This window comes from Dendropsophus ebraccatus, chromosome 9 (genome assembly GCF_027789765.1).
Source record: "Dendropsophus ebraccatus isolate aDenEbr1 chromosome 9, aDenEbr1.pat, whole genome shotgun sequence".
NCBI lineage: Eukaryota > Metazoa > Chordata > Amphibia > Anura > Hylidae > Dendropsophus > Dendropsophus ebraccatus.
The window spans coordinates 102639972-102666151 of NC_091462.1; the positions used below are offsets into that span (position 1 = coordinate 102639972).

At 46.7% G+C, this 26180-nt stretch overlaps 1 protein-coding gene across 4 annotated transcripts; it reads left to right on the plus strand.

Moving 5' to 3' along the window:
• On the plus strand, positions 1-14448 carry NAA60 (N-alpha-acetyltransferase 60, NatF catalytic subunit). 4 transcript variants are annotated; one of them, XR_011364607.1, is made up of 9 exons: positions 1-122; positions 4728-4811; positions 5603-5718; positions 5797-5926; positions 6006-6102; positions 6192-6426; positions 7580-7742; positions 7893-8039; positions 10680-14448. XR_011364607.1 is itself a non-coding variant. In XM_069984135.1 (8 exons), the coding sequence occupies exons 3-7, from the start codon at positions 5609-5611 to the stop codon at positions 7734-7736; spliced, it is 729 nt and encodes a 242-aa protein (XP_069840236.1). In that variant the 5' UTR covers positions 1-122; positions 4728-4811; positions 5603-5608; the 3' UTR covers positions 7737-7742; positions 10677-14448. The 4 variants fall into 4 exon arrangements, 3 of the variants coding, with proteins under 3 accessions (XP_069840236.1, XP_069840237.1, XP_069840238.1); XM_069984135.1 differs by lacking the exon at positions 7893-8039 and having other exon boundaries at positions 10677-14448; XM_069984136.1 differs by lacking the exon at positions 7893-8039.
• The last annotated feature ends 11732 nt before the right edge of the window (positions 14449-26180 follow it).

Sequence of the window (26180 nt, forward strand, 5' to 3'; positions counted from 1 at the left end):
AGGAAGCTGGGACGCTCGCGAACGTGACGAGGGAGGAAATCGCCTTCCTGTTCCTGTGTACTGGTGACAGCAAAACAACGGGGGAGCCGCGGCGCCGTCACACCGGAAGTACCGGGAGGAAGGTGAGCCCCGGGGGCACACGGCGCAGCCTGGGGGGGTCCTAGTGAGCGCGCAACACAATGCAAGGAATCCGGGCTATCTGTGGGGCCCTTTAAGGGGGTACTCCAAAGCCACAGGTCAGCTGACTGAGCCGCCTTCCCAGAACCCCCCTTGTTGGCCACTCTTTGTATATACATCGTTGACCTTCATGCATTCCCATAGGGGCCCCTTTTAATTGTACCGATACAGATCTATAGATCACATGACCCCTCTTATGTATTTATAAAGGAACCCTTAAAGAGATATTACCATATTATACCGTGATCAGACATCGCTCAGATATGGCGTTACATTATGATGAGTGGGGGCCCGACCTCTGAGAATGAGGGGATTCCACTGTGGCCCCTTCATTGTTATATATTCCCCAGTCACAGCGCCCCTCTGGATGTCCAGGGTATTGCGGCGTTACCCTAATGAAGTGAATGGGGGCCTGTTACATTTTCCTGCATAGTTGGGTGGGAAAAGCAGTGCTGTATAGGGAGAACACAGAATACTGTATCCCCTTTATTCTTACAGGTCAGACCTCTACCGGTTGGGATCTGATGCTACTGTCACTTTAAGAGATGAGCCTACCTCTTAAAGAGGATGTACCACCAGGTACATCCTCTTTAATCTGAACCCACAGATCGAACAGCGCCGGCACGGGGAAGCCGGTGCCGCAGTCCGTTTTTCGGACCGGCCTGGTTCACGTGCACGGCGTCGGTGCTCAAGCACTGGAGGTAGGCCAACCCGCCCCAGTGGGAGGGAATTCCCTCCCCTCTATGACGCAGCTCCATTCATTCTAAGGGAGCCGCGTCATACAGGGGCGGGAATTCCCTCCCATTGGGGGCAGCCCTGCCCACCTCCAGTGCTTGAGCACCGGCCGGTTTCGGTGCATAGAACGGCGCCGTGCACGGGAACCGGGCCATGGTGCTAAAAACGGACGGCGGCACCGGCTTCCCCGTGACGGCGCCGTTCGATCCGTGGGTTAAAAGAGGTACTCCAGGTTGTGGTTATTTTGAGGCTATGGCAGGGGAAGGGGTTGAAATAGAGGCCGCTGGTCACTTACATCCCCGGTTCCAGCATGGGGCGGCGCAATCCGGGACTCTGCGCTGGAACTGGGGATGTAAGTGACCAGCGGCCTCTATTTCCACCCCTACCCCTGCCATACCCTAAAAATAACCCCAGCCCGGAGTACCCCTTTAAGGCTCTATTACATGGCCCAATGAGATGTGGGGCTGACCAGTGATAACAGGTCAGAATGGCACTATTAGCCATCAAATGACCTGGGTGTTCAGCCAATATATACCCTGTGTATGTTGGCCCTTAGGCCGCATTCACACGTTCCGTGAAGTTGTCCGAGCGTGCGGACACATTTATAGCCCATTGCTTTGTATTGGGCTATTAATATGGTTAGTGTTTTCACAGATTTCCAATCCGTTCCGTTTAAGACTAGGATATGTCATGGAACGAAAGCACGGCATGGATTCCTCTATAGGAATCAACATAGAAATGTGATATCCAGGTTCATCTGGATGGGATGTCATCAATGTCATTTAAAATGCTTGAAACAGATCCGTGAAAAACACGGATACGAATGTTAACACGGACAATTTAACACGGATCATGAAGGTAGCTAGCGGACTACATCCACAGACCAGGAAAAACACTGAATATGTGATGCAGCCTTAGGGCACCTCTAAGAAAGGGCAAATACTTGGGGGTCAATAGAAAGATAAAGGTTCAGCAGAGTTCTGCCCACATATAGAGCCCAGTTAGGTGTGAGTGGCAGCACGTATGCTTGGCTGCTCCTCCATCCATCCTCTATGGGACTGACAAACAGTTCTGTAGTCCCATAGACTTCCCAGCAGTTGGACCCCCACCAACCAGCTAGTTACCCCCTGCCCTGTAGATAGATCTTGGGACAACCCATATAAAACATGCAGATTTTTCATTCAAGTGTCACTCTCGATACTTACTGTATCCAGGTCCAGTCTCCTGAAGGCAGCTATATAATAGCTATATTTACTTGTATCCAGGTCCAGTCTCCTGAAGACCACTATATAACAGCTATACTTACCTGTATCCAGGTCCAGTCTCCTGAAGGCAGATTTGTGCTGGTTGGAAAAAAAGAGACTAAACGCAGGAATTCCGTCCAGTACACAGAGTCACAGCTCAATATGTCCGTCAATCACATGACTGCCTTCTCTCTGTGAGCGCTCAGATGGCCTGGGATACACAGGACTTCCTGTTTTCTGACTGTTTCCTGTATTTGAGAAAAAGAGTCAGAAAACAGGAAGTGCCGTGTTCTCCATTAAAACTAACCAAAAAAAATGTAAATTACAAACTTGCTTTATATCACATCTACTGCTGATTTAGATTTTAAAAGTTATAACGACAGGTGCACTTTAAGCCTCCCCTATATAATACATGTCACCATTAGAACAAACATTAATTGGGAAGCTGGCTGTGTCAGTAGCGCTGCAGCCGCCTCGCAGTGTAGCAAAATGAGTGGGGATAAATCAATCACTGCTTGCTCTGCTACACTGCGAGGCGGCTGCAGCGCTACTGACACAGCCAGTACAAGGGGCAAATGTAAAACACATTGAAATAAGTATCCACTGACATCCGTGATCCCCAACCTGTTGCTGTCAGTGCATGGTGGGAACTGTAGTTTTACAACCGCTAGAGCAGTGGTCTCAAACTCAATTTACCCGGGGGCTGCTGGAGGTAGAGTCTGGGTGAGGCTGGGCCGCATCAGGGTTTCCACAAGAAAAGCTCTTACAAAAACATTCCAATGTCATCAAATGGTTTCTCTCCCCCATCCCCATGCTTCTCTCCCACTTGCTTTTCTCTGCTGTTTCTCTCCCCCATCCCCATGTTTCTCCCCCCGTTTCTCTCCCCCATCCCCATGTTTCTCTCCCCCCTGCTTCTCTCCCCTGTTTCTCCCCCATCCCCATGTTTCTCTCTCCCATCCCCATGTCCCCCCCCCCCCCTGCTTCTCTCCCCATGTTTCTCTCCCCCATCCCCATGTTTCTCTCCCCCCCGCTTCTCTCCCCTGTTTCTCCCCCATCCCCATGTTTCTCTCTCCCATCCCCATGTCCCCTCCCCTGCTTCTCTTCCCAGGTTTCTCTCCCCCATCCCCATGTTTCTCTCTCCCATCCCCATGCTTCCCCCCCCCCCCCCCTGCTTCTCTCCCCATGTTTCTCTCCCCCATCCCCAGGTTTCTCTCCCCCCTGCTTCTCTCCCCAGGTTTCTCTCCCCCATCCCCAGGTTTCTCTCCCCCATGCTTCTCTCCCTGTCTCTCCCCCCCTGTTTCTCCCCCATGCTTCTCTCCCCCATCCCCATGCTTCTCTCCCCCATCCTTTTCTCCCGTTTCTCTCCCCCCCCCTTCCTCCTCACCTCCTCCGAGATAGTCGCCGCTGCTGTCCGCCTCACCTACTGGCTGCCCGTAGGGCCCGGATGTGTTCCTCCAATGAGCGGAGACCGGGAGCGTGGTGCGCTGCGGCGGGCCGTAGCGCACACATTGATTGGATGCGTGCATCACGGCCCGCTGCAGCGCACCACGCTCCCGGTCTCCGCTGATTGGATAGGAGGAGCACATCCGGGCGCTACAGGCGGCCAGTAGGTGAGGCGGACAGCAGCAGCGGGGCGATCTGCGAGCCAGATGCGGCCATCAAATGAGCTGCATCTGGCTTGCAAGAGCGGGGCAGACGACATCCGGACTCCAGGGACAGCGCACACAACTGCAGCACATCACTCAGGGGCCCGCTGGGACCCGAAAGTGTCGTGCTGCCGTGTGCTGCAAACTAATAATGTGGGCGGCAGCATGGGCCCCCCGGAGCCTTGGGCCCCGGGCGGCCGCCCAAACCGCCCACATTATAATCCGCCACTATCAGTGACACAAACCGCACTTACAGTAAAGTTACCATTGAGGTGGGGGACGCCAGGGGCGGATTAACTTTACCATAGGCCCCGGGCTGTTCACCAAGCCTGGGCCCCCCCAGCCCACTGTAACTATGGCAGTACTAGCCTGGCATTCATAGTACAGGACAGATAATGTCATGATGTCCTGATTTGTGCAAAATTGCCATTAAAAAAACTGTGATTTTTTGCAAATCATGGCGGAAGTGTAGCCAGGAGACAGTACACCACTGAAAGTATAAGTCTTTTTGGGTGGTCATGGGCCCCTCAGGAGCTCAGGGCCCCGGCCTGCCGCCCAAAACGCCCCTATTATAATCCACTACTGGGGGCTGCAAACTAGTTTCCCGCGGGCCGCGAGTTTGAGGCCCCTGTGTGAGAGGACACTGACTTACATTGTACTGCGCCATCTTGCAGAATATTACTGCGGCTTCCATAACTGAAACTAAACTGCAATATGTCATCTATCTATCTATCTATCTATCTATCTATCTATCTATCTATCTATCTATCTATCTATCTATCTATTTATCTATCTATCCATCCATCTATCCATCCCATTGCTCCTCCCGGGAGGTGCTATTAGATTATTAGGGGACATTATATGTATTATGACATGGAGCCCATTGTCCATATACTGTCAGTAATAACCCTCACTATGTCTTTAGCTGATGGAGTGCCTGTAAACAGTGTCGGAGCTCAGGGCTCATCCAGAAGACGCCAGTCTGAGGCCCCGCTGCTCCAGAAACAAGGTGAGGCTGTGTGCTGTGATGCAGTCCTATAACCCGCTGCCTCCATATCTCTACTGTGTATAGCAGCGTCCTCCATCCTATGGCTCTCCAGCCAGTACAGAACTACAACTCCCACCTTGCCCTGGCAGCACCGATGCCAAACCAGTGCCAGGGAACGAGCTCCAGAAATCACAGCTGCCCACATAGTATCTGGGCACATACTTCAAGGATTTAGTGTCTGGGTAGACAAAGGTGGCGGCTCCTGGTTGGCACATTACACGAGACGGCTGTGACTGGCAGCGCACGGGTACCTGATACAGACGGCTGCTCTAGGGTTACAGTGGTGGATACAAGATACAGGAAGCCTAACCCAGCCAGCGTGTCTCAGCTGAAGATGGTAGCGTCTGCTCGGGGTGGGGGAGGGGTGCACCAGCCTGCGTCTTGGTCTCCCTATAGTATAGTTTCTTCCAGTTTCTTCTATTTGCAGTGTATTGTAGAGGCTGATACAGATAAAAATTTAAAGGGATATTACTATCTCCCATGGTTATCCTATCTTCCTACCTAACAGTGGTCTGACCACAGGGACCCCAACCAATCATGAGAATGAACAGCATGCACCATCTATGTGCAGCCCACCCCCTCCATTCATTCACTATGTAGCTTCTGAACATTGCAGAATAATTTTTGGGAGAATACCCCTTTAAGAATTTGGGAGTTTACACAGGTTATTGACTAGTCTATTAGGGCCCAGGCTGTAGGTTTGATTCAGTCGGTATCGGGTGTAAGTGACGCCTCTTCTGCCCTCCTGACAGGTGTGAATGAGCGAGGAGGGCACCCCCGCTGCTCTCGCTGACACGGTCCTGCGCTTCCTGTGCCATGATGACATAGACACAGTGAAGGAACTATGTGCCGACTGGTTCCCCATCGAGTAAGTGTGTTCCTGGAGAGCTGCCATCGCATTCGGTTAATAATCTACACCTATCTGACTAGTGATGTTCACCCACAGGTACCCGGATTCCTGGTACAGAGACATCACATCCAACAAGAAATTCTTCTCCCTGGCGGCCACCTACAATGGGCAAATAGTGGGCATGATTGTAGCCGAAATAAAGAGCAGGACCAAAGTGCACAAAGAGGTGAGGTGCCTGATCTCCATAGTTTTCTATCATCTCATTGTATGTACAGAAGCCAAGTCTAACTCTTCTGTGCTTCTAGGATGGGGACATCTTGGCATCCAGTTTCTCGAGCGACACACAAGTGGCGTATATACTGAGTCTGGGCGTGGTGAAGGAGTTCAGGAAACAGGGAATTGGTGAGACCCGCTGCATGACTATGGCTGCTATAGCTGATCACCGTCATAGTCAGTCATGTCCCCGATCATGGATTTTTATTTTTTACCAGGTTCCCTGCTGTTGGAAAGTCTGAAGAGTCATATCTCCAGCACCGCCCAGGACCTGTGCAAAGCGCTGTACCTGCACGTTCTCACCACCAACAGCAACGCCATTCGCTTTTATGAGAACCGACACTTCCATCAGCACCACTATCTGCCGTATTACTACTCCATCCGCGGGGTGCTACAAGATGCCTACACCTATGTGTTATACCTCAATGGAGGGCATCCGCCCTGGACTGTGATATATCCTTTACTGGACGTCGCTTGCAGCTTGCATCTACACAGATTTGTGAGGGTTTTCACGTCACATGACTTATAGGGTATTGTAAGATTTGTGTCACTGTCGTTTAAAATTTTTTTGCAGAAATCAATAGTACAGACGATTATAAAAAACTTTGTTACTGGGTTTATTAGCCGAAAAATGCATTTTTATCATGAAAATAGTTTGAAGCTCTCCCTCCTGTCTTCATTGTTCTCTATAGAGAGGAGAGATGAGGCTCCAAAACAGGACAACAAAGAGTTAATTTACAGCTACATCACCCGGCTATCTTCTCTGAAGTCAGCACTGACCTCTCTGACCACTGAATACCAGCTTTCATACAGCTCCCATTGTGTAATCCTTTGTTCGCTGGCGACTAATCTCCCCCCTCCCCCTTCCTCTCCATAGAACAGACAGGGACACGTCTGATGTAAACAAGACGTGATTTCCTGATAATGAGCAGTGAATGAGAGAGAGGAGGGGGGACCTGGGGAAAGTCTTTTTGAATGCAGATAATGGCATATTTACCTAATAAACCCAATTACAAAGTTTCTTAAAATCGCCTGTACTATTGATTTCTACAAATAAAATTTAAACGACTTTTGGCATATCATAGAGGTGTCAAAAGTTTTAATCGGTCAGGGTCTGGGTGCTGAGACCCCCTATAACAAGCAGGGAGAAGTGCTCAGGTAAGCACTTCTTTCTGCCGTCCCCTAATTGCAGAAATTCTATGCAGTGCTTCTCCTCACTCATTCTAACAGTCAATGGGGATGTGAGCACTCGGACCCCAACCAATCAAAACTTTTGACGTGTGTAAATAATAGCGACACTTTAAAGGGGGGATGGACCCACCTCATATTGCAACACTGTTCCATTCAAGTGAATGGGACCTCTGCAGGGGAAATGTCACTGCCACGGCTATTTCGTTATTAGGATAGACAGGGGTCCTGGAGGTCAGACGCTCACCAATCCTAAAGTGAAGGCATATTCTGCCCTTGTATATGGGTGATAGACATTGAATTATATTAGCATATCTTGTCTACCAACTAGGGGGACAGGCAACATAACATTTAACCACAGTCGGCCATATTTTCTCTCTCTCTCTCTCTCTCTCTATCTTCCTTAACGTTTCTTTACGGACTATCTTCAGCACCTGGGTTCGGCTCTGGCTGGTCTCAGCCCGTGTACTCTTCCACAGAGGATCTATCGCCAGGCTCACACTCTGCTGCGTAGTTTACTTCCCTGGTCCGGCATCTCTGCAAAGAGCGGCATTGAGTACAGTCGCACCATGTGACACCAGGTACGTCACGCCGACAAGCATAGTTGACATTACTCGGCTTAATGAATTGCTGTGGCTGGGAGACACGGACTGGTTTTACCATCTATAAATGGTGGCCATCATTGTGTTGGCTTCTTTCATTCTTGAAGGTTTTTTTTTTTTTTTTTTTAGTGTCATTCAAGACATGTTGAAGGTTTTTAGACTAGATTAGAAAAAGCCGCTTTCTTCCAGAAATCGTGACAACCCTGCCTGGAGGTCGTGTCTGGTATTGCAGGAGAACGTGACCCGGCTACAGTGTTGTGTGATGCTTGGTTATTGGTGTGTTCATTGAACTTCTCTTTTCTGATTTTCTGTTTTGTATCATTTCCGCTTCATTTTAGTGCTTTGTCTTCACTTTGAGCAAAGGTCAAGTTGTTGCAAGTATCACGAGGGCAGAAAATGATTTAGTTAAAGGAGTTATCCAGCCTTTAAGATTGCTGACTAGAGATGAGCGAGCTTGGTACTCGTTCAAGTATTAGGGTACTCGTTACTCGGACGAGCTTCTCGCAATACATGAGACAATGGCATCTTCCTTTTCCTGTAAGTTTGGGCAATTTCTCAGCCAATCATCATGCAGGAGAGGCTTTGGGAGCTCGTAGCATCACGTGGGAACCCTACATGTCGATAGCAGCGATTGGACTGGCCAGATCAGATGACCTGGGCATAGAAGAATCAGGTCCTGCGGTGCTCGCGTCAGACGCAGTCTGGAAGAGATTAGGGAGAGAGCTGCTGTCTGTCAGGGAGAGTGTTAGGCAGGGAGTTAGTTTGCGGTTAGGCAGGAATCTGCCACAAAGAACCCAACAGTCCTTCTAAGGGCTTAAAATTTTTAAAACTTATATATTTTTTTTGCTTCTTTAGACTGCTGGCTTGGACTTGTAGTGCAGCTGACAGTAGTCAATTTGTCCTGTTGCTGACATTCTCTTGGCTGGCTGGGATCTGTAGTTCAGCTCTACCTATCCTCAGTGTGTGGTGTCCTGTGCATGTGGTACTGCTCCTGCTGTTTCCTGTCTATTTCTGTGGTGTTTTCATCATTTTCTGAGGTTTTCAGGTTTTCAGGCAACCTTCCCTGTGCAGAGCTTTGGTCCCCTGCAAAAATGCTCGAGTTTCCCATTGACTTTAATGGAGTTCGTGGAGTATCGGGAAATATTTGTCTTGAGCACCCGAGCATTTTAGTAAGCGCTCATCTCTATTGCTGACTGATCCTCAGGATAGCTCATTAATCTTAGGGTATGTGCACACTGAGTAATCTAGATGGAAAGTCCGTCGTGTAATCCGTCCCTCCGCAAACGGGCGAGCGTGTCTCCACCCGTGTCATAGATTCCGCCCTCAAGTTCATTCTTTGGACGGAGGAAGGAATCTTCCCGTGCATAGAATGGAGTCTATGACACGGGCAGAGACGCGCGCGCCCGCTGCAGTCCTCGAGCGGGCGCAAGCTGGGAATTCCGCGACTGAGGTTCTGTCTGAATTCCTCAGTGTGCACATACCTATAGATTGTGGGCTGTGACTCCCAGCACCCCTGCAGGTCAGCTGTTTAAAGGGGCCATGGCATTCATGCAGCACCCATTTGCAGTTGCCATACTGCACCAAGTAGTGATTATGTAAGGATAACTGGTTAGTAGGGGTGCAGGGAGTTGGATCCCGACTAGTAATGAGCAAACCTACAGTAGGTTCGGATACACATTTACTTGAACTATCACCATTTTACTCCTGCAGTCTGGAAAACATGGATACAACCCTAGGCTGATAGTTTAATTCCTATTAGTAGGTTAAACAAATCTAACCACCTGATAGCCCCCTATTGTGCACAGGGCATCGATGAGGAAGGTATGTCTCTTACCTTCCTTCTCGCTGCCGTTCCTGTGCTGTTAGCAGTATAATCTTCGCTCTGGAGCACTGCCCCGCCCCCATAGCACCAAGCCCATCTGCTCCATTACTCTGCTGATTATCATTACAAGGAATTGGCTGGCTCGCGCTCAGGGGGCGGGGCAGTGCTCTGGACTGAGGGTTACAGCGAGGAGGAAGGTAAGGCTGGGTTCACACTGCGGTTTTGCAATCCGTTTTTTTTTTTTGCAAAAAACGGATGAAAAAAACGGATGCATTTGTGTGCATCCGTTTTTCCATTGACTTCCAGTGTAAAAAAAACGGATCAGTTTTTTTTTTTACGGACACAAAAACGTAGCTGACACTACTTTTTGTGTCCGTTAAAAAAAACGGATCCTTTTTGATCCATTTTTTTTTTTTTTCAATGGAAGTCAATGGAAAAAACAGATCAAAACGGATGCACACAAATGCATCCGTTTTTAGAAAAAACAGATTGTAAAAACGCAGTGTGAACCCAGCCTAAGAGACATACCTTCATTCTCAGCCCCCTTTGGGGGCTGTCAGTATGTTAGACTAGTGAGAAGTTTTCACTGGTCAGGGTGTGAGTGAGTGTTCAGATCCCCACTGATGTCTAGATAGAGCTGGGAGAAGCATTTAGCTGATTGCGTCTCCCTGCTTTTTCTTTCTTGCTGCATGATATTCTCCATTAAGTTTATAGCGCTCATCTAGTGCAGCAAGCAGAGATTGAAATTCAAACTTGTGACCTGTCCAGGCGACACATCCAAAGTTTTTTGCTTTTTTTTTTTTTTTAATGACAGGGACACTTAAGCGTTAATGTGTTATTGCATTAGATACTTCATAAACCTCTGAGCACATGGACCTTTACCCCTCCTGACATCATAGGCACCCTGCCTCTATTCCTGGGGAGACTGAGAGCTATGGAAACAGCCACTCTTACTGGAAAATCCCTTTAACTTTATCCATTCGACATTGTGGAACAACATGTGCAGCTCTGTGAGAGTAATGGAAACAGCCGAGCGAGCTGAATGTGCACGATCGCTGTCTCGATGCTTAATGATTTTTCCATTTTCTTAGCAGTTTTAAGCCACAACATGGCGGCACCTCTCCATGTCTGCACGCCGGCCGCTAGAGGAGCGACGCCATCCAACAGCTTCCATCACAGGATACAGGGTCTGCTACAGCTCCCGCTCTCTCAGCCCGCCAGGATCCACCCGGCACCTGCACACAACTCTTATTTACAGGAGCTTACCATGGGATCTCTTCGTAAGTTCCGGCTGCTGCTATAACCCCAATGGTTTCCTAAGAAACTCGCAAACCAGATCCCGTTCTCTCCGGCGACACAGGAAGCAGCCCACGTTCTGCCCTCTTTTTGGAGCTGCATGTTTAATTATTTTTTTTTTTAAATACTTTCCTTTTGCGTTGTTGGTGTCTACATGGTGCAGAGTTTGACCTTTATGGCGGTGGGCGAAGGAGGCGGCGAAGGCCACGCAGAACTATGCAGCGGTTTATAAGGCCTCTGCTATGTAGAGGACAGAATCGCCTTTCCTTTCCCATTCACGTCTTCCTTATGTGTTGTGTGTGTGTGTGGCACAAGGAGCGCACGGTGTGACCCATACTGACGTTATCATACAGGTTCCGGTACAGCGCCGGTGCCCGATTCTGGGGTGGCCCGTGTTTAATTGGGTTCCTATCTGCACGACGCGGAGCAAGGTGGTTTCCGTTAACATGTGTCATATGAGTGAAGTTGGAATCCGATGCCAAGCTACTGAAGCGTTGGTAAAGATAGAAGCCGTTGTTTTTCCATAGCCAATGGCTATGAATCCTCCTCCTGTCCATGGTCTGGTTGCTGCCCAACTTTCTTGCCCTCCGTTCAGTTATTTGGGACGAACACCTAAGACAGACTAGTTGCTAAGGACACACTGCTCGACGACTGTTGTTAGGCACGGTGTCCATAGCAACCAGATATGACACAGCTGTTCAGTTTAAAGCTGGCAGGGCACAGTATAAGGCAGATGGCAGTAGTCATATCATGCCAGTCCCCGGCCCGGCCTGTGCTGTTAATCAGAGAAGCCTCGGTTTCTGTGTAATCCATAGGATTACATTTCCTACCATATGTCAGCCGTCATAGTTCCAGCATTTTGTGACTTTTTTTTTTTTTTTTTTTGCTTTTTCACAAATTTTTTTTTTTTTCCTTTTACGCTAGGACTGAATTTGCACTTGTCTATGTACATACATTGCTCATATATACATATACTATGTGTAGGATCAATACAGTGTCTGTTACACTAAATCATGCTCCTGGTATTATCTCATGTCAGGGCTCCTGCCCTGCCTGGTCCTCGGGGGTCATAGGCAGTGAGCAGACCAGGGTCCCCTTCTCTCCTGAGGGCCAAAACATGGCACCATTATAGGAAACCCACTTTGATCTCTTAGCTCTGGGTTCCTCTCTCTCTCCTCTGTATGTCCTCTGCTCACCAGTGTACCTTTTGCCAAAAAAGCTTTGTAGGCCAAATGATAGCAAATTCCCCAATTTTAACCCCTACCATTATGTAGCTTTTAAGTGAAAACTACAAAGCTGAGGACAGTCGATAATGGAAAGGGTTAACATATATAGGTAAGGTCTCTTCTAAGGGCACCTATACGCCTTTATTAGCTTTGGATGTGAACCAGGACTTGCCAATACTGGGCATACACATTAGATGCTGCTGATCGTAGCAGGATCAGCTGATAATGCAAGGTTGGGCTCAGCCTAGTCTTTAGACTGCCGTACCCACCACTGGTATAAGGTGCATGGTTTTTTCCTGACCATCCACTGACTGATGATGTCGGTGGAGATAGGGGGTCGTGCATGAAAAAAAATCACATGATGGATTCAGGCAGAGCTAAGCCGCAGCCAGAGCTTTCTCAGCTTGCTTCCCTCTAAATAGAACAGAGGATCATTTGACGTTCTTGTGTATGGGGAGAATGGGGGGCAGATCTGGAAAGATAACTGATAGCCGAACGATTGTCGGCTATTGAAGTTGTATGGCCGCCTGAGCAAAACTGATGCAAATGGGTCACTCATCTTCTTACATCCGTTACCTTATGCTTCAGCGTAACACTGTATGTACGCTTGTTTACAAGATTTTTTTTTAATGGAAAATGAAAAAAAAAGTGCTTGCAACCAGAATTTAAAGTGACTCTGTACCCACCATCTGACCCCCCCCAAACCACTTGTACCTTCGGATAGCTGCTTTTAATCCAAGATCTGTCCTGGGGTCCGTTTGGCAGGCGATGCAGTTGTTGTCCTAAAAAACAACTGTTAAAATTACAACCTAGTGCCCTTTGGGAGTATCTGTGCCCTAACTTTGCACCACCCCCTCCGTCCCTCCTCCCCGCCCTCTTCATCATTAGGAATGCAACTGGAACATTCTCTACATGCTGAACATTGCACAGGTCCTTAACGATCCAGCCCATGTGCCGTGCTGACACAGGTGATGAATAGGAGACAATCTGCCTGGGGCATTCCTAATGATGAGGAGGGACAGAGAGCTTGTGCCAGCCTAATGCATACACAATCCAGGCCACTCCCGTTGGGCACAGGGCTGCCAGTTTAAAAGTAAATCTTTAGCACAATAACTGCATCACCTGCCGATCGGACCCCAGGACAGATCTTGGTTTAAAAGCAGCTGAAGGTACAAGTGGTTTGGGATGGGCAGATTGTGGGTACAGAGTCACTTTAAGAAGATCTAACCCCTTGAAATCAATGGCATATTTGTTTTCCTGATGCTCAAAGCAGATAGGACCCCAGCCTTATGTGTATGGTGGGCTCCTGACTTCACCCCAGGCTGTATTTTATATGACGACTTCTTCAAAACTGCCTTTACAGTAATAGGAAATTGCTGTGTTTTATTTTTTTAATATTGAATACAAGCTTGGCAGCTTTTGCCATGACCTGGAGACCTCTCCTCGATCTAACCCCGTTCAGCTTCCATCTCAGTCCATCTCAGCAGCAGCAGGGACAACAGATGGGGAAGGCTCTCTTATTTAAGGGGTTAGAAAAATAGAGCTACTTTACTTCCAAAAAAAGCGCCACTCCTGTCCTCAGGTTGTGTGTGGCATTACAACTCCATTCACTTAACTGGAACTGAGCTGCAATACCACACAAACTAAGGACTACAGTAGTTCTGTTTTGGGAAGAAAGCAGCCATGTTTTTTCTAATTATGAATAAGCCCCTTTAAAGTCATCTACTGCATTCACTATATATAGGGGGTCCCCTTCCCTGCTGACAAACAGCAGGACCTACTAAGGGGAGGAGCTTCACAGCACAGAGAGGACATAAAGTGGACAATTCCTTTAAAGTGTCTCCCTGTCACTTTTTGGCCTGGGGGGACATTCTCCATAGTAAATAAATGGAGCTAATGACGATCAGTGGTGGTATAGACCCCCAGTTTCTTAGTGACAGGGACACTTTAAGTAAGGTAGTCAGCACCTTGGCCTGTCAATCAGTTGTGAATCCACCAGGAGGTATGGACTGCGCTGACATTATCCGTTCTATGATTTTCTGTGTGTATCTGTGTAGTATACTTATTGCACACTTACACATATATACATCAATCACACCGGTGTCATTCTGTATATGGGAAGTATAGACCGTTCTCTAGCATATAGCCACACCCTGCCCCCACCTTGTTGTACATGAATACGTGTCTTGGATGTTAGGCTATACAGTATGTGTGTATGTGGAAGCGAGTGTGCCGACACAATGTTTTGGTTCGCTCCATCACGGCACCCATCATTGTGAAACCCTTTGGATGTTTTCTATTTATGACTAAAGTGTTGTAAAATAATAAAATATACTAGATCCATGGCTGTCCTGTGTGTTTTTTGGGTCTGGGGGAGAATGAAGACATGGAAGCTCCCTATAAAGCAATGCATGGGAAGAAGACCATTGGTGTACATTGCCTTGGGGTGTCATGTACCTGAATGGCACCAGTGCAAAGGACCCTGGTGTCTTAGAGGTTGCAGCCATTTGGTATACAAACTCCCAGGGGCTCCCGACAGAGCTGCAGAGTTGTCAGAGGGATCCTAGGCTTCAGCTGCGGCCTACAAGACACTGGGAAATTCATAGGCCAGTGATGACAAACCTGAAGCCCTCCAGCTAAAAACTACAATTACCATCATGCCTGGACAGCCACTTGCTTGTGTAAAATAAAAAAAAAAAAGTGTGACCTGTACAGCGCTTTCCTATTGCATTCAGTGTAAGGGTACAAACACACACGACATATGCGCAGCGTATTTACTGCTGCGATACGCAGCAAATACGCAACAGATACGCAGTAGATTAGATCTAAATAACTGAACACAGCATCAAATCTACTGCAGACCTGCTGCGTATACGGTGTGTTTGTTTGTACCCTTAGTCTTTATTTTGGGGTTAAATTTTACGACTCAATACACAACTTTTGATTTTTTTGTACACTATTGAGCTTGAATAAAAAATGGTTATCTGTTCAAACATTAATTTTACAGTTGAAAAATTAAAGGGGAACTATGATTATTATTATTTTTTTTTTTAAATCAGTTGGTATCATCTGCTTTATGTCCTGCAGGAAGTGGTGTATTCTTTCCAGTCTGACACTGCTCCCTGCTTCCAGTTCTGTCCATGACAATAACTGTGCAGAGTAGTAGAGGTTTTCTATGGGGATTTGCTACTGCTCTGGACAGTTCCTGACATGGACGGAGGTGGCAGCAGAGAGCAGTGTGTCAGACTGGAAAGAATACACCACTTCTTGCAGGACATACAGCAGGTGATAAGTACTGGAAGACTTGAGATTTTTAAATAGAAGTAATTTACAAATCTATACAACTTTTTGGTATCTGTTGATTTGAAGAAAATAATTTTTCCGCTAGAGTTCCCCTTTATGTGTCAGACCCCAATCTTTGGACCGTTTATGGCCTACAAGGCAGTAGATGTTTTTTTGTGTAGCTTTTGCTACAGTCCCACAGCTTAAAAGAAGGCCTACAAAACAGCCAAAATTAAACTCAAAAGAAAAAAACAGCAGAAAATACATATGACAAAAAAAGCCATTACAGTGTGTGTATAGAGACGTTCTTTATAAACACTAGCTATTAGATGTGGATCATGACCAGAGGTCCCCTGCCCACAATTACTTCAGAATTATCCAAAAGTCCAGAGGACAATCCCTTTAAGGCTTCGGTATCTATGTTGTCCAGGTCTGTGACACAATGCCCCTAAACTCTTATTTCCTTATACTCTACCATGATATGTCTTGAGTGTAAAAATCCTTGACATGCTGTAATACAGAGATGTTATAGTATGTCCTGCAACTATGGAGCAATGCAGTGCCCCATTGAGGTACCAAGAGTGCCAACATCTCTGTGATACAGACCAGCAGAGCTCTTAGGGTGCCCATACACCTTCAGCAGGTTTGGCTGACTGTCTAGGTATATAGCAGCCTCCTGATTCTTCACCGACAGATATTGGTGGAGAGAAGCTTCGGGCATGTCGGATATTCACTGCCCAAACCCGTTCATGTGGGAGGTATATGCAGTTGCCAGAGCTGTCTGGCTGCGGCTTACCCTTCCCTGTAGCCTGCACATGAAAGTTCGGTCCTGCCCATCATTCATGTGTATGGGGAGTTTGGGAGAGATGACTGTACACCAAGCGAACATGAGTAATTAGGTTTTTCTGCTATCACATCTGGAATTGTGTTATTATAATTTTCAACATGTAGGCCCGGAAATTCTCCCCTAGGTCTAATAGGCCCAACAGTGTGCCCCAGGAACACACCATCCATCACTTCAGAGAAGGCAGTGAGGTAAAGCTGTAAACGGCCCTGGACAAGCATTGTAGAAGGCTTTTCCCGCCTCTACCCCAAGCTTTGAGGCGTGAATGGAATTAGGGGTTCCTCTTTTTACAGGGTTCCTCTGCAGCAATCAGGTTGGGAATATCTCTAAGAAAAGGCCTTGATCCTCAGCCATCAAACAGTTAAGCTCGTGTGTGGAGGAATGCGTGTGGTGACACAAGCGGACATGTTTCGGCAGGCCCGGGTGATAGTGCACTTTGTGTCCCTGCCAGTCACAATGCCCTGGGAGGTATAAAGAAGGGGGGGGGGGCTGTCAACCAGTGAAGTCCCCGGGCAGGCCTGATCATGCTGGACATTCCTAGCTGGTGGAACAAAGGGTTAAAAAACTCGATGGACCTGTTCAGATTGGCCGAGCCCTGTGCGGCCCGCTGGATTACCAGTATGGTGGAATGCCGGCGATCAGGATGGAGCTGGTTAATGGGATCATGGTCACAAGTAAAGTCGCAGTTCGCTCTCTTATTGCGACCATTACACTGGTCTCAGAGGTCATCTTGCTTTTCACACACCCTGAACGGCATGTAAATCTGCATTGCTATACAAAGTTGCATTTACTTGCCCAGTCACTTCAGTGTCAGTCTTTACTGTCATTCTAGAATTCTATTCAAAAATAAAAAAAAATGTAGGCCTACATAATGTATTCACTATTCTATAGAAGAGGAGTATATAGACAATAGTGGAACTACAAACAGCAGCAGGAAACGCGTGCAACTATATACCGAAGGACTAAACGCTGCAGCCAGCTCAAGCGTGAAAGGGTTAAAGCTGCGGACACCTGATCTGCACACGACTAAAAGATGAGGTTACGTTGGTTTTATTCTTTACATGTAACACAAGGAAGAGAACAGGAAATTACTGTCACATGATCAGGCCGCACGTTACTGTCTGACTAAACTCTAGCGATATACGTGGTGCTCCTGCTCTCTTCCAGTATCAATACACGCTGCTCCACCTGTAATACGCCTTAGAGATTGTATATCCTATTATTATGTTTACTAGATGAACTGACATCCACCATCATAAAGGTGGCTAATAATATGACACCATTACTTTATCATCAGCGGCTGGTAGATCATGTGCGATCATTGACGGCACGGTGTAAGGTGTACATGCACGATGGGGAACCTTCGGCCCTCCAGCTATTACAAAACTACAATTCCCATCATGCCTGGACAGCCAAAGCTAAAGCTTTGGCTGTCCAGGCATGATGGTAATTGTAGTTTTGCAACAGCTGGAGGGCCGAAGGTTCCCCATTCCTGATGTAGAACATAGTTACAGTAACATTGTACGGCCATTGGCCCCCTTTGTTATGTCTGACTAGTTACCTGGCGGGGCATGTGCCCAGGGTGCTGAGTGCAATGGGGGCACCGATAACCATTGGCAAAGATATTTATAAACCAGGCCTGGGCAGCAAATTGAATCCTGGCCCCGGGTGAAGGAAGGCCTCGCTACCAAACCCGATGTCACCTTGGCTACTATGCTATAAATATAATCTACGCACAGCGAATGACAGTAGGATCTATTACGCTGGCCGCCATATCATTGGGGAGGACGAGTGTGGGGCCGACAGGTGCGTGACAGGTCTCTGACAGGTGACGGGAAGCCATTAATAAATTACTCAGTCTTGGAATATTTATTGCGCTTGTGTTCGCTCACAGCTTGTGTGTTAGTGAGGGAGCGGTGCCACACATGCCCGGCAGATCCATTTCACCAGGGTAGACATCCACCAGAGCTGCCTGCTTACATCAGAATGGCTTACATTGGGAACCACTAACTTACAGAGCGGCAGGGGAGCATGGGGCAGCTGGTATGGGCACGGCTGCAAGGAGATTGCAACACTGGAATACATAGAAGTCAACGGAGTTTTGGAATAAGATGGTATTTTGTGGTAAAAACTCCATAACTTTTTTTTTTTTCAAATGAATGGAGGGCTTCGCAGTGACTTGCGGGTTGCATGTGACAGTAAGATTGCAGTACTTTTTATCTACCTTAAAGTCGAACACATCAACATTTTAATTTTTCCTGAATTGCTGTGGAGCCCCACCTTAAATATTCCCTGCCCATAGAGGCCTACAGGTCCTATTACACGGCCCGATCATAATTTGCAGATCGATGCTCGTTTAATGAGAAATTACGCGGGCCGACTATTGGGCAGCACGGACATTATTAGGGATGTCTGTGCAGCCCTTGCCTTTAGTGTAAAATTATAAAGTATTAACTCACCTTACCACATTCCTGGGTGTCCTCAAAGGCCTTCCCTGGTGTATGCAGCTCTGCCTTCTATTCCGGTCTATGCACTGACAGCCAATCACTGGTTGCGGCCTGTCAGTCAGTCAGCTATTTCACGGAGCAATGCACGCCCAACAATTTTCAGATGATCGTTTCATTGGCAGATCGTTTTCACTATTACAAAGAGTAATAGTCGGCCAAATTGGCCTGATTCGGCTGATTATTTTTAGCTTTGGCTGTCCAGGCATGATGGGAATTGTAGTTTTGTAACAGCTGGAGGGACGAAGGTTTGACAGCCATAAAAAAGTCACATGTACTTATTTTACACATCATATGACCATTTTACACATGGCCTGGGTTTTCACATGAATATTGCATGTAGATGCATTATAATATGGGAGAATCGCTATCAAAGACCCGATTTTGCTAAAATAAAAAAGCCCCAAAAAAACGTTATTGTGTCTGAGACAGTAACTCAATACTGCGGCCAGTGATCATGGGGGTAACAAGCTGATCATGGGGTCCAACCGCTGATCATGAGAAAGGAGCAAAACTGTCCCTGTACAGTGAGCTCTCCATTCCTTCTCTATGGGGCTTCTGGACATTGAGAAGCACATCACTTAGAAGTCCCATAGAGAATGAATGGAGCACGCACACTACCAATCCATTTACTCAGGAGACAATTAACCTCTGTTCTTGTGACTGCTTAGGGTCCCAGTGGTTGGAGTCAGATTATTATCCCCTATATCCTCCACAGTCAGCTTGTTATCCCCCACAGTCAGCTTGTTATCCCCTATATCCCCCCCAGTCAGCTTGTTATCCCCTATATCCCCCACAGTCAGCTTGTTATCCCCTATATCCCCCCCAGTCAGCTTGTTATCCCCTATATCCCCCCCAGTCAGCTTGTTATCCCCTATATCCCCCACAGTCAGCTTTTTATCTCCTATATCCCCCACAGTCAGCTTGTTACCCCCTATATCCCCCACAGTCAGCTTGTTACCCCCTATATCCCCCACAGTCAGCTTGTTATCCCCTATATCCCCCACAGTCAGCTTGTTATCCCCTATATCCCCCACAGTCAGCTTGGTATCCCCTATATCCCACAGTCAGCTTGTTATCCCCTATATCCCCCACAGTCAGCTTGTTATCCCCTATATCCCCCACAGTCAGCTTATTATCCCCTATATCCCCCACAGTCAGCTTGTTATCCCCTATATCCCCCACAGTCAGCTTGTTATCCCCTATATCCCCAACAGTCAGCTTGGTATCCCCTATATCCCACAGTCAGCTTGTTATCCCCTATATCCCCCCAGTCAGCTTGTTATCCCCTATATCCCCAACAGTCAGCTTGTTATCCCCTATATCCCCCCAGTCAGCTTGTTATCCCCTATATCCCCCACAGTCAGCTTGTTATCCCCTATATCCCCCACAGTCAGCTTGGTATCCCCTATATCCCACAGTCAGCTTGTTATCCCCTATATCCCCCACAGTCAGCTTGTTATCCCCTATATCCCCCACAGTCAGCTTGTTATCCCCTATATCCCCCACAGTCAGCTTATTATCCCCTATATCCCCCACAGTCAGCTTGTTATCCCCTATATCCCCCACAGTCAGCTTGGTATCCCCTATATCCCCCACAGTCAGCTTGTTACCCCCTATATCCCCCACAGTCAGCTTGTTACCCCCTATATCCCCCACAGTCAGCTTGTTACCCCCTATATCCCCCACAGTCAGCTTGTTATCCCCTTTATTCTTTCCATAAGGGATATCATTGTGAATAGAAAAAATCCCTTTAAGTGAATTAAAATACATACTACCCACTATATACATACACCTATTACTATACATAAACCTAATTCAGGACAGTGTATTGACCTGCAAATAACATGATTATCTAATAGAGGAAGTGAAGTGTGCACGCCCATATTTCTTCCCCCATCTGAGATGATTTTCTCACCATGAAGAGTCTTTGAAGGAGCTCTCTATATATATATGTGCATTGACTGAGACGCTGATGAAGACTGCAGATAACCTATGGGCTCGGTGACTTGCATACTTGGGGTCTGCCAAGCTTATCTGACTCCCACATAGTTTCATTAGATGTGAGGTCGCGGGGGTCAGATGGTGCCTTATATCCAGCTCCAGCTCCTACACCTCCGTACCCCCCTCCTGTGTAATTATACCACGGAAAACTGAGCCCCTGCTGGAAATAATGAGCTGTCATCTGCTGAGAGAAGAGCCGCTCGCACACACATCTAGGGTTACACTGGGAACCTGATAAAATGGCAGCCACTCTGCTGGCCGGGGAGGTTCCCATTATATGTGGGCCAATTATTAGCTACCCACAATGGTGAATGCATCCAAAAATAGGGTCTGCCCTGAAGCTCCCATTGAAATTCCTTTAATCTGGCAATTCCTAATCCAGATAATCTGATAATATTCCCAATATAAAACCGCAGAACCTAGGGCACTAAAGCTGTTGGTAGTTTCTAGATGAAAGTGAGGGGTCCAAGATAAAAGTAAAGATTTTGTTTTCAGCCATTGGTCTATTAAATCCATAGGAAGATGTATTATTTTACCAGCGATATATTTAATCTTGTTAAAGGAGAAGTTCAGTGAAAATTTTTTATTAAAGTATTGTATTGCCCCCCCAAATGTTATACAAATCACCAATATACACTTATTACGGGAAATGCTTATAAAGTGCTTTTTTCCCTGCACTTACTACTGCATCAAGGCTTCACTTCCTGGATAACATGGTGATGTCACGACCCGACTCCCAGAGCTGTGCGGGCTGTGGCTGCTGGAGAGGATGATGGCAGGGGGACACTGAGGGACACAGGGCACTGGAGGGACACTGAGCATCCCTCTGCCATCATCCTCTCTAGCAGCCACAGCCCGCATAGCTCTGGGAGTCGGGGCGTGACATCACCATGTTATCCAGGAAGTGACATCACCATGTTATCCAGTAAGTGAAGCCTTGATGGAGTAGTAAGTACAGGAAAAAAAGCACTTTATAAACATTTCCCATAATAAGTGTATATTGGTGATTTGTATAACTTTTGGGGAGTACAAAAATAAAAATTTTGCCGCACTTCCCCTTTAACCTCTTAAGGACGCATGACGTACCCGTACGTCATGCGCCCGTAAGAGGTGTTCAGAGCGGGGCCGCGCGGCGACCCCGCTCTGAACCGCCGCGGTTCCGGGTGCCCCTTATAGCCCGGGACCGCAGGTATTAGCGGGCACGGTCCGATTGCCGTGCCCGCTAATACAGTAATCAGATGCAGCTGTCAAACATGACAGCTGTCCGATTACCGGATGCAGCACTTCCCTGGTGTCTAGTGAGGAAGATTTTATTTAAAACCTGGGAAAAGGGGGGTGATTCAGACTTTTATTAGGGGAGGGGGCTTTTTACTTATAACAATACTTTTTTTTTTTTTTACACATATTCTAGAAGCCCCCCTGGGGTTAGGGTTATTCCCCCTGGGGGACTTCTAGTATATACACTTTGATCTCTCATTGAGATCTTTGCTGTATACAGTTATACAGCAAAAATCAATGAGATCGGCACTCATTTGCTTTCGGCTGCTGCAGCCGAAAACAAACGAGTGCCGAGTCGGGGACGGCGTCATCTTGGAGGAGCAAACTCCGTTACTGCTGCTGGCCAGGGACCGCTCCAAGATGGCGCCGTCCCCGGCTCGGCACTCGTTTGTTTTCGGCTGCAGCAGCCGAAAGCAAACGAGTGCCGATCTCATTGATTTTTGCTGTATAACTGTATACAGCAAAGATTTCAATGAGAGATCAAAGTGTATATACTAGAAGTCCCCCAGGGGGAATAACCCTAACCCCAGGGGGAATAACCCTAACCCTAGGGGGGCTTCTAGTATATGTGTAAGAAAAAAAAAAGTATTGTTATAAGTAAAAAGCCCCCTCCCCTAATAAAATTTTGAATCACCCCCCTTTTCCCAGGTTTTAAATAAAATAAAATAAATAAATAAAATAGAATAGAAATGCGTTTTTTTTGTTCAATTTCACCACACTTTGAATTTTTTTCTGGTTTCGCAGTGTACTTTATGCAAAATTCAGCCTGTCATTGCAAAGTACAATTAGTGACGCAAAAAATAAGGGCTCATGTGGGTTTCTAGGTGGAAAAATGCAAGTGCTATGGCCTTTTAAACACAAGGAGGAAAAACCGAAAACGCAAAAACGAAAATTGGCCCCGTCCTTAAAGGGTTAAATAACAGGGGAGTCCAGAAACAGCGCCACTTTTATCCGGTAGTGAATATTGCAATACCAAACACAACCACTGGCCAAGAGTGGCGCTGTTTCTGGAAAAAGAGATTAGATAAGCAGAGACAAAGACATCCGGAAGTTGCTTATCCCCTTCCTGTTCCTTCAACTGTTCCAAAACTACAACTCCCATCATGTAATAGTTTTGCAAGAGATTGGGGAACGCTGCCCTATAGCAATATATATACTTGTTTAATCAGTAGTACAAACAGATAGGGCTAAGCAGGCATCCTGATGGAGTGTGGTTTTAAAGTGGCAAGATGTCTTGGAGTGTTGATATATAGGATACTATCCAATGTGGCAGTCATTCTATATACTAGAAACAACCATAATCATCATCCAGGATTGTAGCTATAGGGCAGGGATGGGGAACCTTTGGCTTCGGCTGTTCAGGTATGATGGGAATGGCAGTTTTGCAATGGCTGGGTGGCTGATGGTTCCCCCTTCCCTGCTTTAAGGGGTGCAGAGGTAGCAGTGCACCCTGGGCCCAGAGCCTGAAAGGCCCCAATGGTCACTCTACTAATAATCATCCATATAAATGGTCACATGGTGGAGGGTGGGTCCTGTCACAGATTAGGACCAATCCATTTTGATCCGTTTTTCCATTGACTTCTATTATTAAAATAAAATTGATCAAAACACATCTGTTTTTTTTAACAAACACAAAAATAAGGTCAAGTACTTTTTTGTGTACGTTAAAAAAAATTGGATGTGTTTTGATCCTTTTTTTATAATAAAATTTTGAATAGTAATAAAAAAAATGGATAGAATCTGGACACAATGTGAGTTGTTTAAAGGGGAACTCCAGGTAGAGATGAAAAAAAATTAAACTTCTGCAGAAGCATAAAGCATTACTTACCTATCAATTTCAAAAATCCATTTGTTTTGGGGGGTTTTGTTCTGTTTTGTGTTTCTGCACTTCCTGGTTTATCAGTTGTACACAGTACTACAGGTTCCAGAATGCAATGCTTCCCCTCAGCTGTTCATCAGTCATCCACCTTGCCTATTCCCCGGCCAAATCTATTGCAGAACATCTAGGCTGTGTTCACACATTGCAGTTTCATTGTGTTACTGAATTATTTGCAGTAATTTATGATTTCATTGTGGTCCCACCCACACAGCGCGCTCCATTCTCTACCTGTAACACCACACAGCACTGTATTCTCTACCTGTAACACCACACAGCGCACTGTATTCTCTACCTGTAACACCACACAGCACACTGTATTCTCTACCTGTAACACCACACAGCACTGTATTCTCTACCTTTAACACCACACAGCACGCTGTATTCTCTACCTGTAACACCACACAGCACTATATTCTCTACCTGTAACACCACACAGCACACTGTATTCTCTACCTGTAACACCACACAGCACGCTGTATTCTCTACCTGTAACACCACACAGCGCACTGTATTCTCTACCTGTAACACCACACAGCACACTGTATTCTCTACCTGTAACACCACACAGCACGCTGTATTCTCTACCTGTAACACCACACAGACGCTGTATTCTCTACCTGTAACACCACACAGCACGCTGTATTCTCTACCTGTAACACCACACAGCACACTGTATTCTCTACCTGTAACACCACACAGCACTGTATTCTCTACCTGTAACACCACACAGCACCCTGTATTCTCTACCTGTAACACCACACAGCACACTGTATTCTCTACCTGTAACACCACACAGCACGCTGTATTCTCTACCTGTAACACCACACAGCACTCTGTATTCTCTACCTGTAACACCACACAGCACACTGTATTCTCTACCTGTAACACCACACAGCACACTGTATTCTCTACCTGTAACACCACACAGCATGCTGTATTCTCTACCTGTAACACCACACAGCACACTGTATTCTCTACCTGTAACACCACACAGCACTGTATTGTCTACCTGTAACACCACACACCACACTGTATTCTCTACCTGTAACACCACACAGCACGCTGTATTGTCTACCTGTAACACCACACACCACACTGTATTCTCTACCTGTAACACCACACAGCACGCTGTATTCTCTACCTGTAACACCACACAGCACGCTGTATTCTCTACCTGTAACACCACACAGCACGCTGTATTCTCTACCTGTAACACCACACAGCACGCTGTATTCTGTACCTGTAACGCAGATATTGGAATAAAGTAAAGAACTTTTTGAATTTTTTTTATCTTTTCATTTCCACGCACATATTATGATCAAGCATCTGTTATCTTTGAAGTTGAGCCCCACAATAAGGCTCTGATCCTCTCTGCCGTTTAGCATCATTTACTTGTTTTACAGCATCATTTTTGTGAAAAAGCTGCAGTACTGCAATGACACTCCAACATGTGTGAACACAGCCCTAATTTCACTGCACACTTCTGCACAATTAGAGAAATCAGTGCAACACCTGCTTCTGGCCAGTCAGAGATGGTGAATCACTCAGGGCATTGGGGGATCCAGCCAAGCCTCCTGTGACATCACGCCCTGTCCCCTGTCTGCAACATCAGCCTGATCTCAGCAAAAACACACTATGTTAAACAGAGGCATGGAAGATTTGTCTCCTAAGGGGGGAGAGCAGAAGGAGCAGGAGACAATGGGGATTTGCACAGGGGCCATTTTTTTTCACTTCCTGGATTTCTATTAGCTACCAGTGTGGCAGAACAGTACAGATACAGTAATACATTGTATAGACACATATATTTAACTTTTAATGTACTCTTAATAGAAAACAAGTTTTTATTATCCGGAATTCCCCTTTAATGACATGAGCACAACTTGAGTCCAGTCGTTCAGCATTTGATTCCCCATGGCTGAAGAAGTTGGATGCAGCCCTAAGGAGTAAGGGAAAACATACAGTAGACACAACCTATGGCCTATGGCTGTGTCCATATTTTCCAGGCAGCCTTAGGACTGCATCCAACTTCTCCGGCCACTGATATTCAAATGCCGAACAATTGGACTCGAGCATGCTCCAGTGCTCACCTCTACTGACAATCAGAAATGCTATTTTATTGTTGTTTCTATAGAGCACTGTTCTTATCAATGCGTTGTTATTGGTAATAATTACAGTAGTCATTTGAATTCACTGAGCTGCAATACCACACACAGCCTATGGGTAAGTGTGGTGCAGTTTCCAAGGGGGTGACTATTGGACTGCATGGATAGGGCATGTGTTGC